Source organism: Amia ocellicauda, chromosome 11, assembly GCF_036373705.1.
Source record: "Amia ocellicauda isolate fAmiCal2 chromosome 11, fAmiCal2.hap1, whole genome shotgun sequence".
Classification (NCBI taxonomy): domain Eukaryota; kingdom Metazoa; phylum Chordata; class Actinopteri; order Amiiformes; family Amiidae; genus Amia; species Amia ocellicauda.
Window position 1 is genome coordinate 16,375,389 of NC_089860.1, and position 19,745 is coordinate 16,395,133.

At 39.2% G+C, this 19,745-nt stretch overlaps 1 protein-coding gene across 1 annotated transcript in view; it reads left to right on the plus strand.

The window, feature by feature from the left end:
* mgat4b (alpha-1,3-mannosyl-glycoprotein 4-beta-N-acetylglucosaminyltransferase B) overlaps positions 1-19,745 on the plus strand; it is a 94,602-nt gene that overhangs the window by 32,969 nt on the left and 41,888 nt on the right. Inside the window, exons 2-4 of the mRNA XM_066716691.1 lie at positions 14,517-14,696; positions 16,511-16,651; positions 18,221-18,354. Coding sequence (XP_066572788.1) covers positions 14,517-14,696; positions 16,511-16,651; positions 18,221-18,354 — 455 coding nt within the window. The remainder of the gene's footprint in view (positions 1-14,516; positions 14,697-16,510; positions 16,652-18,220; positions 18,355-19,745) is intronic.

Consider the following 19,745-nt stretch of genomic DNA (forward strand, 5'->3'; position numbering starts at 1 on the left):
AGAGGTGGGTGTCCCGGGTGTTGTCGTCCTTGATTTACAGTTTAGTTCCTTGTGCTTAAATCTACACACACATCTTGAAAATAAATTGCCTGTGTTTTCTTCTTTTATAACTACTTTGCTGATCACTACTTTCGACCCATTGCTGTTTCTCTCCAACGAGGTTGTCATAAAAACAATTTACAAATTAGACAACTACTACAAATCCCTCCTGTGCTGAGAGTTACTTTTTACAGTCCAGTAGCTTTTTTTCCTCCCGTCTCAATATTGACTTAATTGGAAGACCAAATTCATTTTTTATCATTCTTTTCCATTGACAAGGCCTTAGAAGTATCCTGCCATTTATCTCTGACAAATGTTTTTTGTTGTTTTTCTCCCCTTTGAAACAGCTGGAGGTATCTTGTCATTCTTTTGGGGAAAAAAAAACAAAAAAAAACTTTCATCTTTTTTTTTTTTTAAAGGGAATTTATAATGTGCACATCCATTTCCATTTGCTAAATCAAACCTTCATACGCTTCACAATGCACTGCAATAGACTTACCTGTCTTTTTAAATGAAAAGTACTGGCTTCAACTTCTGGTAGTTTGAGCTGTCACTTCTCACCCATCAACAATCATGCTGCTTGTGAGCTGTCAGAGTATTTACAGTGTTGGAAATTGTATAATGTACTACAAATATTGTGGGCTTCTTAATTGTATTTATTTATTTATAAATATTTAATATATGGAAAAGGAATGGGCATAGATGGCAATAGTAAGGGCCTGCAGACTGCTGTTGGCAGTGCTGAATAGTGGATAAGAGGATAACAAATTTAAAAGCAAATTATTACACATTACAGCACACTTGGAAAGGCACAATGTGCGATGGACATTAAAAATGAAACCACAATTACAAATACACACATATAAGAACCCTTTCGGCAGTACATTACTTTGTTCGGCTATTAATCCTCAACCCAGCACTCTGTAACTCAACTTGTCTGGAAATGTGATGGCGTAATGTCCATATCAGAACAAACCCCACAAAACTATCAGACGAATGAGCAGGAGAGAAAATGTATTTCTGTTTGTTTTTTGGCCTGAAGAATTATGCAGAGAGATTTTACCTTTATTCTTTCTTATTTTCACACCACATTAACATCTTGTCACTGCAACCTTTGAGGAGCTATTAGCAAATGCCTCCTTTTATTTGTCCCACTTCGCTGAGGAATATGCTTGGTGATAACTCGTTTTGACTGTACACATTGACTTCTAGACATGCATGCACTGGGCACAAAATAAATAACTACTCATGGAAAGCACCTTTCAACTAACAACAACACTAATAGTAATGCAAGTATGAAGCTTGTTTCCCCTCACTGTCCATTATCTACATGTATTTTGAATGCAGTTATATGTATATGCTCAAACGGACATAATCCGGCACACTTGAGTGGGTGAGCGTCTCTTAAAGAGGTTGTAATATGGCCAGGAACATAAAAGGTATCTAAAGTTGTAATTCACATCTGCTTTGAAGGTATTACATCATTACACAGAGCAGATACTATCGTTCTGGTGCCTAAAGAAACCTGACCAGTGTTTCTGACCTGACCTGGCTGAAGACCCCCATCACTGCTCAGCCACCAATTTCATGGGCTTTCAGACAGGCTGCCAGTTGGGATGAGGCGTTTTGTTGAGAGTAGTCAACACCTTTCCTCCTTAAAAACCCACACAAACGTCGTCAAAGTGCATTTTTCATTACATGGACCCTGACTTCTGCTCCTTCAGGACTGCAGGAATGGATTCTTCGGGCCAGTAGATGTTTTATTATGTATGTGATTTTAAGGGCATGTCCCTGAAATGTTCAGATTATTTGTTTTTATGTATTTTGACTTCTTCAGAGACCCAGAAGGGTTTTGCGCCAAGACGTTTAATGTGGGGACATGTATTCATACCCTTGATTTGACACTGTGTTACTCAGCGATTCATTTCTTTTAATGAACATTCTTAATTAGTCTTAACATATTTTTGAATAATGGTCTCTTTTCAGAGTGTGTTGAAGCCCGATGCTGCCTGGAGGACTCGATAAAGATGCCAATTGATTGAACTGAGTTGAGACGGGCAGTGTGTAAACCTTTGATTGCCACTGCATTGATTTCTACTCAGTCAAATTGACTGGAACCTTTACAGTTCTCTCCAACTGAATCAGCATTGGAAACTCGGAAAAGAGAACATTGATACATAAGTACAGTTTAAACTAACAATGTTTATTCAACTAAATAAATCACCAAAAACTTTTTTCCAGATGCAGGGTGTGAATACTTGCTTTCAACTACAGCTGTTGTTTTTTTTTTTAAACCAGATAATGTTTTAGACTGAATTACTTGTGTTCAGATTCCTAGAGAAAACGCCTCAGTGTCACTGTCCGCTCGTTTTTGTTCCAGCTGGGACCTCAATGATTAATTGGACTAATTATTTGCTTAACTGTTAGAAGTTTAACATCATTTCCAAGTCTCTAATCACTGGCTTTTTAAGACCTGTAGTACTTTTGCTCTCCAGGGCAAGGGTTGCAGAGCACTGCATTATATGTTACTGTTTTAAATAATTTTCATTTTACTTAATGGTATAAAAAAAACGAAATGCTGGTTCCCTGGTTTTATTGTGTCAACGAAAGGGAAAATGAACTTGTGAACTGACGGTGGAAACAGAACTTGTGACCTAGAAAAGACCAAACAAATGCTTGTCTTGCCTTCATATATATGTATTGTTTTCAGAAAAATTATGAACTGCAGTGATATGTTAGTGTTAATGTGACACAGAGGCAGACGGTGATCGTTCCGCTCCTGACTCGTCTGGCAAACTCGGTTTGGAAACTGCCTTCTTAAATGTGTGTGTGTTTTAGAAGACAATTATTCCGTTATTCTCCAACTGTTACTCATTTCCAGGACAGGACGGTGTTGCTGGAGTTTTTAAAAGGGTAATTTCTTAAAAAAGCAAGATGTGGAATTGGTTTCCAGGATTTCCTGAGATTCTCCCAGATGTTGAAACCAGTTCAGAATTTGCAAAGATTAAACCAGCTTTATGGATGGAAATGTAGTGTATTGCTGAAAGAATGAATTGAACAGTCTAGTGTGTTTGGGGGAGTTTTAGGGTTTAAGTCCCTCATGGACCATTGACTGTTTGGACACTTTCACTGGCACATAATGATAATCTTCAGTGTGTGAAAGGACTTGCTAAGGTGGTTTGTTTGGACATATAAAGGATCTCTTAGCTGTCTCATAAACAGTACACCTACTTACCTTATACAGACTTTGATTATCAGTCAATGTACATCAGAATTAAAATGTAAAGTTAATATTTAGTTCTGTATATTACCCTACACACAGTCTGTTCTCAGTAAGTATGTAATTTTGGGGGGAACGAGTGAATTGGAACCCATCATAGTTAACAAGGCAATGTTTCACGGCCAAAAGAAGTCTGTTTAGAATAATCAAAAAGTCAAATGATGTTATGGTACTCATGAGATTTATGTGGGGGGGCATAAAAGTAAATCTTTGAAGCCATTCTCTTTATCTGAATGTAATAATCCCCTGAATTACTATTATACTGAGAGACTTCTTTTGCGAGGATAAATGAAAACGTAATGACTCCGCAAACAGGGGGAGTCATTAATGACTTCACTTACCCTGCAAATGCATTAAGTTGTAAATTCAATATCTGTATGTTATTATCGTTGGCAAACCTAATTAAAAAGAGAAAAATGCTCGTGGCAAGGAAAGGCCTGCAGGAATCTTTCCTAACTGAAACCGGTAGCCTACTGCCAAGTTCGATCCAACTGGTGGCATTTATGTCTCACTTAATGGCATGGTTTTACTGCAGATTTTTTATAGCGTAGCTTTAACAGTAACAATAAATGAACTGTGAGACCAAAAATATAATTCTACACATCAGATTTTGTGAAATTCGCATTTTAAATTGGAAGATTGTTTTTTTTTTTTTTTTTTAGGAAATTATCAGTACCAGACAAAATATTAATTCCTTTCTGTTTCCCCAGTGGATATGACTAATGGTTTGTGGTGTGTATTTTCAATTCTGCTTCTTTGAATCACTAGTTTTAATCTGTTTTTTGAACTAATACAAGAACACACCTCTAGTGTATTTCCCAGAACACACCCACACATAGTTGTCTTTGGTCAAGCAGATCACAGGTCGTTTCCTAAATAATCAAGCCTGTTGCTAGGGGTTTGCATCATAGACTCCCAATGAGTTATTGCCTTTGTGTTAATTAATTACAATTAGCTTCAAGTACAGTATTGTGTGAGCTGCTGACAATATAACACAGATATGTTATCAGCACTGCTGTATGAAAATCTACCCAATTTATTGGAGAGGAATCTCAATGCATTCCTCTATAGATTGCTTGTGGCTCCTGCGTTCTCCCCATATATTAGATGACTTATATCTCACCTCTTTCGTTACACTTGCCAGGGATGGCTGTTAATGAGATTCAGTTACTGAAAACAGACTAAATTTGTCAAGGATTTCTGATAAAAGCTCTCTGATCACAGCGATGCCAAGTGACATGCTTTTTGCTGACACTCAAACTTAGTCAGCCTAGATTTTTAGTAGAGATTATGGTGATGCCATCCATAATCTGTATAATAAATGCAGCTACTTTAGAATTGAGTGCCAATAAAATACATTAAAAAAACAGGACCATGATGACCATAGGAAATCATAAGACTCCCATCCCAATCTAACTCCCAACAACCGTCAACCCACATGAGGTGATTCTTCTTCACTGTATTGGTTTCAAGTGCCAGTCATCAGACTGGTGAAACAGACTGCGTAGACAACGCTACTTAACTTAACGGATTCCAGACTTTATTTAGACTGACAACCCTGCAGTGCATCCATGGGTACGGAGATTCACAGGATATATATCTATATATCCGAAGCCCAAAGCTATGAAACAAAAAATACATTCAGCAAAAGATTTTCAATTATGACAAATGTTAAGGCTGAACAGAATCGGAAGTAGTATGGGTTGTAGTATATTTATTCAGCTGTGCTGATGCTAAGTGACATTAACTGACAGCGAGAGCCAGAATCACAGGTACTGAAAATCTAGCGGTAGCGGTCTTGGCACTGATCTCCAGCACTACGGCTGTGTGCAACAGGACTCGGCTGCGATGGGAGTCTGCTGGGGCTGGGTCTGTACGCACCGAGCCAGCACGCCCATCTGGAACTCTGGGCAGCAGGTTGATTTGTGAGGTTTGTCCCAGGGATAATGTTTCCAACAATAAATTGCAGCTAATAACTTCAAATTACGGGCACTAATTCATCAGACCTTGAGAATACCATATTGTAATAGCACATGAGTTTTACCAATGGAATAAGGAAACTGGACTGGACTGAACTGGAATGATTGCCATGAACAGATTTCCCTCCTATAAATCAACCGAAACACTAAGACAACTCCCCCACAACACGCACACGCGCACATACACACACACACACACACACACCCCTCCCCCCAGCCTTCTCCAGGAGACTTTTAAAGTGCTTCCATTTTCTTTAAATCATACTGTGTTAATACAAGCTCACACCAAGTTTACCCAAAATGAGATTTCCTTTATTTTACAAAAAATGTCATTGTGTCTTGTTACTATCACTGCTGTAATTTCAGCCACCTCTAGCAAGTTACAACCCCTGAGGGTCCGCTGTTTGTTTATTTTATTCCAAGCGGTACATTTCCATACTTTAGTTTCTAGATTGAAGTGTAAAAGCCTCTGACTCAGGGTTTCATTGTTCTCCCGATTCAAACCATAATGATTCCCGCAGGCCACTGCTATCCCTGATACCAACACTCCTCCTCTTTCGTTAATGAAATACAACTTAGACAGATGAAATAATAATGATAATATTCCTGGATAAGCTGGATAAATTGCGCTAATACCATGCATGTCAAAGGAGGCAAATGTATGTTTTTAATTTGTAAAACAGCTAGCAGTGTATTGCTCATATAACTCAATCAAATGTGATAAGAATTTATTTCCCTGAAATGCTCCAACTGACAGCCCACAATTCGTGGAAGTGAAGAATTCCTCAAAAATGCTAAATTAATTTCGATTTGAGAAATACCAATCCTCTGTGGGAGTCAGAAGGCCGGCTATCCGAATCTGTGTAAACCTGCTCAAGCTTCAAGCATATCTGAGAGACATGCCGTTACATATTTATCAGTCCGCTAGAACTGAATTCGTAAAAGTCACAACAACAGCTACTTTAAGGTAGTTGGAGTGGTGGGCACTTTTATATAGCTCGGTTTGATATCACTGGATGGAAGGGATGCACTTCACTCACTGGCTTCATACATCCTAAAACATATACATTTTTGCAACCTTCTTATAATGTTGATGGCAGCTGATTTGATCCCCAAGTTTCATCAAGCTGTTTCTCAGAAAACCTTTGTGAAATAATCTTCAGTATATGGAATCATGTGACTTCCCCTATTTGGGGTTATCTCAGTTTGGGTGGTAAGATTTGTTCAAATCAGATTTCCTGTGAAAGGTTTGTTCTGTTTGCCTTTTTATCAAATAATGTATCCTTCCAATCAGTCCAGATCCCTGAATGGCTCTAAACTAGGGCAGCTCTGTCCCTGGGCACACTAAAACTGTTCCGTGATCTCCATCCAGGATGAAATGAAGCACTTAGGCTGATAGAGGGGGAGCAATCAGGAGGTGCACCCACAAGAATAGTCCTTTGCTTCATAATTTGTAGAAACAGCAGTTTGATTACTCGAGAGCAGGACCTCTGGTGGCCTAATCAGGCCCCAGTGGTCCTAATTACAGCGGCTCTTAGATCTGTGCCGTTCTCTGGCATCAGTCAGAGCAGATGCGGAGGCCGCGTGCCCCAACGGTTACAGACCAGCACTTGGAAGACAAGTCTGACTAACAGTTAATGAGTACTGGATGAAAAGCAAGACCTACTGGCTTATGCGAACACCTAATAAGCCAGGCTTGCCTACCATTATTTTATTGTCAGAGGCACTGCATTGTGAATCTGAATTGCTCCATTTGAAATCTGTGAAAGCAGTATTGCCATTAGAGGAGAGCTTTTTCATGGCTAAAATGTGATGCTATTGATGGTACTCTGCACACCACAGGTTTTCAAACTGGTTAGTAGTGCTCTCTGAGCTGGAAAGGTAGTTGTAATTACTGTATACAGTACAGTATACATTGATTTCTACAGTACTGTACCATTAGCCAACTTCTGCTTTGCTCTTATTAACTATTTAAAATCAACCCTTATTTACATGATATATTCATGTTAATGTTAATTGCTGAATATGAAAAGAGACTATAGCCATTCTTCAAAATGAGTTCCATCGCATTGAAACAGGATGAAGGAGATAGTTTAGCCTAATTGGCAGAGCTGAAAAGGGGTAGACAGATTAACCTAAACAGTGGAAATGTGTAAAGTGATCCGATCGCCCTTTTTCCATGGTGCACTGTAATATAATTCAGAAAGCAAATGAGTGAACAGTTTCTAGAAAGTAAATCTACAGCTTCACTCGACCAGACTGTAAGAAGAGATTAAAGAAGGCTCAATTAAAGTTTTGTGCTTCACAGTTCCACCTTACTTTATTTTTGATTTTTTGTATCCTTTTTCCTGGCAAAGCAGATCATGACGACTCGTTTCCTTGCTCATTTAATGTTTTGTTAAAACAGAAAAATGAGGTTTCCACAGCCTGTACTGTTTCATCCCACAACCAGGCACAAGACTGCTGAAAAATGTCAGTCTCGGCAGCTGCTTGGGCCAGAAGGAAAATGTCCCCCACTACAGACAATAGCCAGAGCATTAAACCACAAGCCTATGTCAACCCTGTTAAAAACTCTAAAACATAAACTGACTTTCAGTGAGAATCGTGAATTATCCCGATGTAAAAAGTTGTCTAATTCTGGTTGGAATTGAACATTTTCTGTTGTGTACCTTTCCCAGAACACCTAAAATGAGAAGATTTGACAATAATTTGTTTTAATTAGGTCCAGGTAACCTACTGATATAATACACAAGAGCATAGTGTAATATCTGTCCTTTCAACACCTATGCAGTATCATGGTTAAGAATACAAATTCTGAATATCATTTAGATTAGGTTAATCAATTGCCATATCCATTAACTGAAGATTTGGATGTTTAAGAAAAATGTCACAAAAAAAAAAAAAAAAAAAAAGTGAGAATCTGCAATTTGTAAATTTGCCCAAACTAAGCCTACATTGGTATTCAGGTTGTGGTTAGGGTCTAAAGTGGCACACAGTTAACTTTTTTGGGAGGCACACCCATTCTTTAAAACTTCTGTGGAACCTTTTACAACTTGAGTATTCAATACCTGTTCATGCCTGAATGTACACCAGTGTGTCAATAAACACTGCCATAGGCCTTAAAAGTACTCTTGGCAATTTCAGACTTGATGTGAGATTTTGCATTACAAGCACAATACAGATTTTGCATTAGTGGGATAATCTAGTAAATTACTTTTCTTGATTTCCTCTTCATTTTCTGCTGTGCAGATTGGAAATAAACCTAAGAATAAAAAAAAAAAGGTTCAATTCTGATTGAGATTCTATTCATAATGCCATGCTAGTAAATACGTGAAGCAGTTGAAACCAAGACCTGAGAAACACAGATGTTATTAGCAGAACTCATCGTGTCATGATTTGATTTTCAAGGTATTGAATTTCCTGAAGCTAAAAGTCTTATCTATTCAGCTGTCAATTCTTCTTATGAAGATTCTACATATTATTTATTATAATGTCATTATGCATTACTGACCTTTAATTTTCCATGTCAACTGCCCTGATTTATATTATTTGTAATGGTTTCCTAATAATTCTTTATATGCATTTGTTTCCCATTCTAATTGATGAAGTTCCAGAATGAATCACAGTGGTATTGTTTTGGTTTGATAAATTGTAAGTGATTCATTCATAAATCCTTTTCTGCCCATATTCTGTTGGGAATGAATGTTGTCACTTAATTCCACTGTGTTTTAAGTTATGTACAGACATCCGCATTCACAAGATTGAAAATCGTGCTATTCTACAAAAACGTGAACCCCTTGCCCAAATAAAATTATCACTATTGTAACTTATCTTCTATAGTCAATTTGAACTTACTGCCCTTATCCCTTTAGGCATAAAACATATTTATAACACAAACTCACCTGTACATTTGTAATGCTGCTGTATGTCTTTGTCAATAAACTCAGATCTTTCCCTATCAGGCTTAGAAACCCTGGGATCCAAGGCTCAGATCCACAAGTAACATGAATCTGGTCATCTCTTATTACCTGTGATTGTTTTCTAGTCCTTATCAGCCATTCCCCACGCAATCCTGAAAAGCAGTTGGGAGATTAATGGAAATGACCTTCTAATAGGACAGTAACTGTATCTGAGAACTTAAGTGATTCCTGAGCAACATGGGTAAAATGAACTGTAGTTTCTAAAGCTGTCAGTCTTAATGTTTTAATGAATGCTAAGTAAGACTGTAAGGTAAGGGAGGCAAAAACACTGATCTGCCCTTGAAAAGAGGAAGGTCACGTGACATTGTAAAGAACTGATTTAAAACGTGCTGACTTAATACATTCTCCTGTGTCCTAATGCCATTCAATTGAATGTTGTGTAGTTTAATTTCAGCTTTGATCAAATTCATTTATATCCTCTATTTTGACATGTTTTATTTTGTTTGGTTTTTAAAATGCGACACGTCAATTATTTATGTTCTCTCTTGACACGCGCAGTAAAAGGACAATAAAATGGTTGGCCATGCAAGTGCTGTGTGGGCTGGATGTGTGTGTATTTGTTTGCCAGTCCTTTAGTTGATTACTAAGTAGGGATTAGACTTCGTGCCTTTTTTCCCTTCTGAGCTCTGAGTCGTGAATTACTTTCTGGCACAATCCGGAAACTATAGCTTTGGGGTGCTAATCTACAAGTCAGGCCTGGCGAGACCACTCTACATTTGATCGTATTATTGTAATGGGTCAGGGACTATAATAACATGAAATCCAGTCTCGGGACTCATGAATCAGTTGAAGATTTCAGCAAGCCATAACTTTTGTTATATTGTGAAGTCAATATGTACTTGCATTGTGGATACCCTCCTTGAAAAGCATATTAGATGCAGGCACTTTTTGATCCAGCAATCACTGCTCTTTCTTCCCTTGGATGTTTCTTTTCCCCCTTTCTTGCACAATAAATAAGGGTTCCAGTCCAGTTATGAATCACAAAAAGCCATTAAAATCAGTACTTACTTTGAATCTCTGCCTTGCGAGAGTTTGGGTGCATTTCCAACAAGCTATCACTCCCTGAAGTTATGTACTAAAGAAATACAATACAAATAAAATAAAAAGACGTTGTCATGTATCGCACAATAAGAAGAATGTCAGTGAAACGTTGAAATTACCAGAGATTGGCCTGGTTGTGGCTTTGTTGTTTCAGAACCAGACTTCTTTCCAGATTCTCTAAAGATCTAGTATTGTAGACCGTTTAAGTTTGTATTTATTGAGGATTGGTTGGGAGTTCCCTAAAGGATTTGTTCTCTTACAGTGCAATAGGGCAAATGTCTATTTTAAGGATTTTAAGGAAGGTTTGTGTTTCAGACCGCCTTTGTCAGGTTGAGCTGAGATGACATGCTCATTGACGGACACAGGGCTTTGTGTTTGCACTGTCCGATGCTTATTTTGATTTGGATGCTGTTTGTGCCACACCTATTGTGGATCAGCGGAGGATTAACTGAAGACCAGGACACTCCTTTGCCCTTAATCCAACATTTTAGCCGAGCACAAAGGGAAATTCTGGAGCCGGTTCTACACAGCTTGAATGTCTTTGTTTATAGTATAAATTGTCGACCGTTTTCCAGATTGAAACTTTAGAAAGATGTATTCGTCTCCAATTGGCACTGAATCAAAGTACCTTTACGCTGCCTGGAGTATAATCAAATCCTGGCAAAATTTCAAAACTGGATTCCGGCAGGTCCCCTTTCAGACATTTTTGAGAGGGGAAACGTGAGCCGTAGGTGTCTGGTGCCAGCAGATTCCTAGAGACCGATCTTCTCTGAGCACACGGAGAATCAAATTGTACTGTTTTCACTGGCAGTCGGATATGGTGTGTCTTACAAGTGTGCGTGTTTGCAAAAAACAATAATAATAGTACAATTCTACACCCTGCCCAAGTTAAAAATAGAATAAGACACTGATCTTCAGGTTAACATTAATGAATTCCGTTATATGTCAATTGATTATTAAATTTTTTTAGACGTCTGGTGCTCAATAGAAAGGACTCGGAGTGCATGGTTATGCAGTGACCTACAAAATAATAAAAATAATATAATCTGGATCACTGCTGCTTTAACCTACATTATGTTTCCCAGTCGTTAAGGTGAATATATAAAATCCATAGCTGAGGATGAAAGTTATTTTTGCTAAACATGCTGTAAAACCCTGGTTGTTTTCAAAAGGCATTTTTAGTTGCAGTAGTTTGTTGGCCCTCCCAGAATCACTAATGTTTTTGTGGTTGTTGATTTTTAAAGGACACTTTGTAATCAAATCCCAAGGCAAGCCGTTGACTCAAGAAGCACATTAGTGTCTTAACACCTCAATGAAACAACGGAGCGGGGAGCTGAAGTCACAGGTTCACCTTGACAGGTTCCCTTGGCTGCTTATTTTCAAAATGGGATGGCGACCAATCTCCGTAGTAATGCAGGGAGGGTTAAAGCCCGAATTGGATTGCGTTTGTCTGCTCAGCTAAAGCTTTTAGGACCTGGTATGTATTTATTTTTTCTCCTCAGACAGGCTTAGGTGTCGGCAGAAATAAAAGGGTTAAGCACATTGTCAGCAGGAAAACAAGGCACTGGCTCCCGCAGTTGTGCGCAGGCTGACGTTGATCTTCTGGAGCCAGATGGGATATTTATATGTGAAAGGAGAATGCATTACCAGATATCTTTATCTAGAAAGTGTCCCCGGCAGAGCGCCAGTGTCCTGATCCATTGCGGCAGATGTCAGATTGGATAGGACGTGTGATTAACGGGCAGTGTGAGAAGATTGTGATTTACGGTTGAGGTGTTGCTCCTAACGCCAAGGGCCTCAACTGCTGCTTTGCTTGCCTCCGCTTTTGTATGAGTGATTTTACTATTTGCATCCATATGGAGGTCTTTCAATTGACTGCTTCTTAGCAAAGCACAGGGGAGGTAGATTGGACAAAAATAAATGTTTTTTTTTTTTTATCTCATTCTCCAGAGATTGTTTCCCTGTGGCATTTTAAATGTGTTGCATATATTTATTTTTGTCTCCACTGAATAACTGTATATGGGATGGGTTTAAAACAATCAGGCGCGCTGTCAGTTTTCATTCAGTGGCAACTTTTTGCGGGCAATAATTATTTAAGACAGTCTTTGGGTTTTGTTACTGAACCTGTGCTATGGGTCAGGATTTTCAACAAAGAACAGATTCTTACTGGTCTAGTTGGTTAAACCTGGACAGCATAGTGAAGATATTTGTCTTTTTTTTTTTTTTTTTTGGTGTGATTGATTCACACCCGAACGTACTCATGTAGGTCACCAAATATAATGAAGGTGAAAAACTTATCTGGATGCTCATCCTTCATAATCTTAATTTCTAAGTGTATTGTAGGGGTCATAATTCTACAAGGTACTGGAGTCACTCCCCTGACGTGCTTTGTGTTAGATTGGATGCTTAAGTTAATGTTTTAGCTGCATACCTGTCCCTGAACTGTAACGAAAAGCCTCCCATCACCCGTGATTATTCAGATTCGGTAGCAAAAGCGAGAGACCGAAAAAAAGCAGTGGGTGGGAAGAGTAACTGTAGTTTTCTCAAGATCTTCAGATTGTTAGAATCCTGTTTAAATGCTGTAAGCACTTTTCTATATAAAAACAAAGAATAGAATAGAGAATTGAAACTGGGGAGTTTGTTACCATGCTGAAGACGAAGATTGCATTATTTTTTATAAGAAATTGACAGCATTTTAAAGCCGCAGTATTCAAAATGAGAGCAAGTGATTTGAAGCAGTGATTGCCACAAACTTACTAACACCATGTTTTGAAAGAGCAGTAGGTGTGAGAGAGGTATATTTAGTCACATGCACATTAGCCCACCTTTATCACCAAGGACACGGTTGACATGATACCAATTATCTTTATTGCCTGCTGCTGCCAGCATGTGAAAAAGACTTGCAATGGCCAAGACTGCATGGGTCACACACCGAACACTTTAATTGATTCTCGGAGGTCTTTCATGTGTCTGTGTCCGGGTTTGATGTCTAAAGGCGTGTTCCTGCTGTCTCCTGCTGCTTTTCAAATGAACTGGGCAAGCAGGAATGTGGGCAAAATTGTTTCTGCACAAGATGAATCGCTTGCTCGTGTGAATTTGACCTCCACCAGGGAATGAGGCATTATACTGATGGTGATTCCCTTCATGAAATATGCCTCTCCCATTCATTGATTGGGGCTGATTGCTTTGTAACATATGGGAGAGAGAAGGTACAGAGTGAAATGACAAGGCTTGTAAACTGGTTCCAGGTCCACCTTGACGCTCCGAATACACGGCCAGGCCACTGTTGGTTGGTCTTTTTCACTCTGTCTGAAACCCAATAAGAAAGAGGACAGCTGTGGGTAATAAATCTCTTGGGGAGGATTTAATTTGCTGTGTGCTTGTTAAAGGTACTGTAGAGAGATTTTTGCAGGGATTAGTCATGGGATTTGGGGTCAAATTGCATTAAAGAATCACAAACTCCGCTGGCTGTCTGTGGAGACTCCGCCTCGTTTTCCCCAGGAGGTCTGAGCTGACGTCTCGTCTCTACTGTATAACCGGCAAATGGGTGCATCGGTCTGCAGGAGAGCCTGGATGGAGGATAATCTCATGCACATAAATCCCTAGTGATGTTTTTCCTTGATTGTGTGTGGGTTTATGTGTGTGTTGGTTTGATAGAGATCAGGAGGGAGAAGAGAGGGACAGTAGTAGGGGGAAAACTCTGTGGACCTGGTGACCATCAATTCCTGCCTTGGAAGTAGATGCATCGCTTTCGGGGTCAGTGTTCAGGCGTGTCTGTGTAATTTCCATTTCAGAATAGTTGTCCATCAAGCTATTCTCTAAATTACTGGCAGACACATTTGTGATTAAATAGATTTTAAGTTACTTTACCCAGGACTACTAAATCCATCTAAATCCTAGTGCATCAACCCAGCCGATCGCAGGAGCTCATAATTCTGTATTAACTGTTAACTGCAGTAGTATCCGTCGGGGTATCACTTCCCTACAGCTTAAGATTTAACCTTTGCATTCTGCTTCAATAGAACCTATTGAACAGTGCGGGTATTAAACCAACCATGATTAGACACTGGCTCTTATTTACATCTGTGTGTTTCTGGAAGCTTGAGCAGACTTGAAACTCAAGTACCTCACTTCTGTGTATGGAAGTGTATGTGTATGGGAGTTCACCCGACCTGTCCCACTCTCTCTGTGCCCCAGGTGATGTGGTGGACATCTACCAGCGAGAGTTCTTGGCACTGAGGGACCGGCTTCACTCGGCTGAACAGGAGAACCTCAAGCGATCAAAGGAGCTCAACCTGGTCCTGGACGAAATCAAGAGGGCTATCGCTGAGAAGCAGGCCCTGAGGGACATCAATCACACCTGGAGCAGCCTCTCAGGTATTGTTTGCCCTTTTAGGAACCTGCTGATTGAGTTACCTGTGAGGCTGCCCTATTACAGGTTGTAATGTCCTTTATGAGGAAGTTGGCATTGTTTTTGTTCAAACAAAGGCCACCTCTAAATAAATTTTTCCCCCGGACTCTAGGTGTTCAACTCCATACAAATTTGGAAAGTTCAATTGCCACATGTGGTTGCTCAGTGAGCAAGTTACACATTAATTCAAATTAGCCTTTATTTTCCTGCAGCTATGTGTAGGACATTGTGCCATTGCAATCTTGCTCATTATGCAACCAGTGCCGTCCTTGACCAGTCAGGATTGCTCTCCCTCTCATTGGTTACAAAGCATCTTTGATTTGGCCACTGTGCATATTTGTTTTATTTAAATGTTTTGCAGTGACCTTTGCCCAGCCTTATAGGGGGAGCATGCTTTTAATTTTGATTATCTAAACTTTGTAAAGTTTTCTATGTCTTTCTCCACCTTCCAGCTATGCAACATTATTTATTCGTATATTACATGATTTTTTGTAATCAGTATAAGTTATTTCACTTACATATACAATGTTTAAACATGGCTAAATGGTACAGTGATCTATAAACTGATCGTTTTAATACTGTAGATGCATTTTTGACTGAACAGCATTGCTAAATAGTGTACAATGCATACACACACTTTGTAAGGTGCACTGATCGTCCTGCAGTTGCAATCCATGCAGTTCCAGACTTTCATAGAAAAAGGCAAAAAAACAATTAGACATTTTGGAAAGGCTGTCATTTTTCCAGTACTTTAACATTGAAATGAACTAATAGGTGATTCTGTCTGCTTCTCTGAGCTCAGACTGCACTTTGGTGAAATACAGAATGATATTTTGCTGATGGCAGCTTGGTTTCAATACGAAGGGGGAAATGCCTGGGGATTAGAGTATGCACATATTCTTTTAATCAGGAAATTATTTTTCATATGCATCACTGCATGATACTGTCATTAATGGATGATAGCAGGGAAATTTGCCCTCATTCCCCAAGGGCTTCTGCAGATTGAGAGACCTCAATGCACTGGGATTACTTCTAGTGATGTTCTAATTGATGCATGGAAACAAGCCACAGCCATACGTAGTTGGTGTTTTGGATCATCTTTAAGCCTGGTGAAGTCTTGCTAGGAATCTCAGCTGCAGCCACAAAGGACATCCTGACGTTTTGTATCAGCCATCAGATTTCAGATTTTAATTTCCATAGCAGTTAATCCTGTGATAAAAGGAACAGAAATTTTCTTTCCATTCTATTGCAGTGGGATTATAAGGATAAGATATGGGGTCTGTAAAGTTTTGAAGGCCACACCACTGATTTCTATTTAATAAGCAATATTTATCAAGTACATTTAATCCCAGAGTAACATTATTTTAAATTAAATGTGCAACAGTATATCTGTATGTGAGTGTGGAGTAAGCATAAGTATAAGCATAGACATACTCCTACAGAATGCAATAGTTGTATTTAATTATAAGGTTACTGTAATTTTATCCTACACAAAGGCAGATCAATATCCTGCCTAATCACCTATGTACGGCCATGAATCAAAGTATATGTACAGGCAGGTACAGGCAGAAACAGACCATTTTTAATCACCCTTGTAGCCTTTAACAATTGTATCTAATACCTCTGATGAGACTGCAAAATCAAGCGTTCACTCCTTCTGGAAGCCATTGCAGACCTTTTGAGTTGAAAGTGTTGAATTTGCCCTGGAATTTGTCCACCCCCCGGCTTTGATGTGTTTTCCACTGCCTGCAAAGCTTAACAGCCTGATGGTTTGTTCCAGATGAAACCAAGCTGAAACTCTGGAATGTCACCAGTAAGAATGTGCTTCAGCTGCCCAGCATCTTCCACCACCTCCCTCACCTGCTGGCCAAGGAGAACAGCCTGCAGCCCGCCGTGCACGTGGGCCAGGGCCGGACGGGCGGTGAGTCTGCGGTCCGGACACCTCAAACACCTCACAACCCACGCAACTCATCCGGTCAAGGGTGGCCAAGCCTGTGGCAGTTTCTTGCTTTCAGCAGATTATTTTAAGATGCATCACAAGAAGGCAAAGCTTTACTGCTGAAAGTTTGTAACACATCTGTGTGTCACAAATGAATTACCAAGAAACTCCATTAAGATTGGGATATTAGTTTTTTGATGAGATGGAGAACTTAATGGAGAGCTGTTAAATCAATTTAAACTAGTTTTCTGAATAGAAGCTCCACAATTAAGCCTGTTTATGAGTGCCTTACTCTGAATCTGTTTGCTTTCAGTGTATCAGCATATTTATTATGAAAAATATGAGATTTGAATTGTTTTGAGGCATTCAAGCACAGAGTTCACATCTGAAACATTGCAGGCAGACTGAAGGACACAGAGGGCAAATCTCATACAGTTACCATGTGTTACTGCACAGATATACATATGGTCGCTTCATACATTATATAGATATTAATCAAATCATTTTTGTAATAGCACTTAATTTGTAATTGTTATTATTCTTGTTCATTAGTCTTGTCTGGAAGTTGCTGAAGTCAGACACTTTTACGTTATCTATAGCTTCTGTAATGATTTGATAGTCCTGTGGATTTATCGATGTTGTTCTGGTCTCTTTTCCATCATTTTCATTCCACTCCACAAAAACATGCTTTCCCTGATACAAGTGCATCAGATTTAACCTGCCCCTTGGGTTCTGCCATTTAAAGGATGCAACTGCCTGGGGAAACTTGAATGTTACTGAGCATTATCATGGAACACATAACTACCCCATTGAGATATTTTGTAACTAGATTTATGTGGGAATTGAGCCTCTCTACATGTATTTATTTATTTATTTGTTTATTTATTTATTTGTTTATTTATTTTTAACTGTATAGTTTATTACGGATTGTTTAAAAAACATTACAATTGCAGTTTCCAAGTTTTCTTTTGGTCAGTAGTTATGTTGAGAAGGGTTTCTGTTTAAGAGTTTTATCTGTGGAATTTATCATGTAAATTTCAAATCCACAGCTGCAATTTCACATAGAGATTAAGGCTGGTTATACGACTCTCTTTCCTTAGGAAACAGGTTTTTAAAACAGTTACGACTGACACAGAAGAATAGCTGCATTCCCAAACCTGCAGAATAATAATACCTTGTAAGGATCATTTTTTTACAGTTCTTGGCAGTGTTGATGTGCTTTTAAGAGGACTGGGTAAACATTTGTGGAACAGCCACATAAATAATTTGACAAGCGTTTTTCAAGAAAACTGATGGAAACCAGTGTTTAAGATGTTTCCTGACTAGCTTTGGTGTATTTTCCCTGTGAGGAACGGCAGTCTTCGTTGCTGTCAGTTGCACTTTTTAAACTTGGTAACTGAGAGAAAAAGAACCAGTTCAAATGTAAAGAAAAACGCAATCCTGCTTTTCATCACATGGCACCTAGATTGATTTTGCAGGTTACAGGTGACCAGCCCTTTAAAATGTGGCGTTTTTTCTCTCCCTCTCTGTGGTGCTGTGTTGTGTTGGCAGTGTCGATCGTGATGGGCATCCCCAGTGTGAAGAGAGAAGTGCATTCTTACCTCACCGACACCCTCAACTCTCTGATGTCTGAACTCAGCAGTGCCGAGAGGGAGGACTGTGTCATCGTGGTTTTCATCGCTGAGGTAAGCCAATCACAGCCATAGGTGGCACTTTCCCATGATTCCACACTGTGTTTACTGAGGATTGGACTGTGCAGGTGCTGAAACCCTCTGGGTAAATGAAGAGCTTGCATTATATTTTGTCCTTACAGGAAAAGCATAGATACAGGTATCTATGTTGGGAAATGTCAAGTCCCCCCCCCACTTGAGCTGTTATTTACACACAGCTGAAGTTAATTATTTTGAATATAAAGCTCTGTCTTTAAATTCTGTACTTGACAGTGAGGGTCTATAGATTCTCTGAACCCTCCAGTCTCGATATTAGACATTTCCGTTTAGAAAAGGTCAGCTCTGTTAGAAAGGGTTTCCTTTAATGACAATCCCTTGGAGCTGAGCCGGAACAACAGGCATTAAGAAATCATTAGACGGCTTTCATAATGCCCTTACAATTGACTGATTGTGACAAAATTGTTCGCATCCCTCCACCTCCCTTCAAACCCTCCCCCCCGCCCTCTTCCTCCCCTTTATTCAGCAATTAATTAATGAGAAACGGGATAGCCTCACAGAAATATGAAATTACTGGCCTTAATCGCCATTCTGCTAAATATAGTCTGTTCTCCTTAAAAACAGTCTGGTAGGAAATGGGTCTGGGAGTTTCACAGTAATGAGGATGTGGAGCACCGTGTGGTCTGGGAAAGTAGTAAATAGCAGTTTGTCAAGTAGGTGGGAGGTGAGGAGTATTAATTGAAGAAAAGTAGGATTTACCTCCTTTATTTATTGATTTAAGATTGAAATGGGTTTGTGTGTGTAAGTCCACAAACGTTCTTTGTTGCTCCGTCTCTCACTCTATCTGATGATTTTTTTTACTGTTGGAAAAGGACAAGCTTTTCTTGACGGCGACATTTTCAGAGTCGCCATGATTACAAAAGCATACATTAGAAAATAGGCCTCTATCTGGCTTCAGTCACATAAATAAAGACAAAGCAAGGAAAAGGCAAGACACCGATTCACAGGGCTATACATCCAGAGTAACACATCCACTTAAATAATGTACTTGATTCAAGAGCCATGTTAGTTTGGTAAACGAACTGTATGATGTTATGAAAGATTACTTCAAACATGTTTTCCCTGGAGTGAAGGTCCCCAAGATGGTTGTTCGTCTTAAAGCACGCTCAGTGGATGCTATGTTTCAGTTTTATTAGTAGCCTATTTTAAAAGCTCATTGCAGGCAAAATCCTGAAAAGACACAACTAAACGTAAAATGAGATGGGAACTGAACTACAGTACTGAAAATATAGGGGAATATTTAAAAAATGAAGGGTTCAAAGAAGAGGGGGTATAAATCACGATAGAGATAAGAAATAAAAGGAAAGGAAAGACGGGAAACTCAGTGTGATGGGAAATGAGCTAAGAGG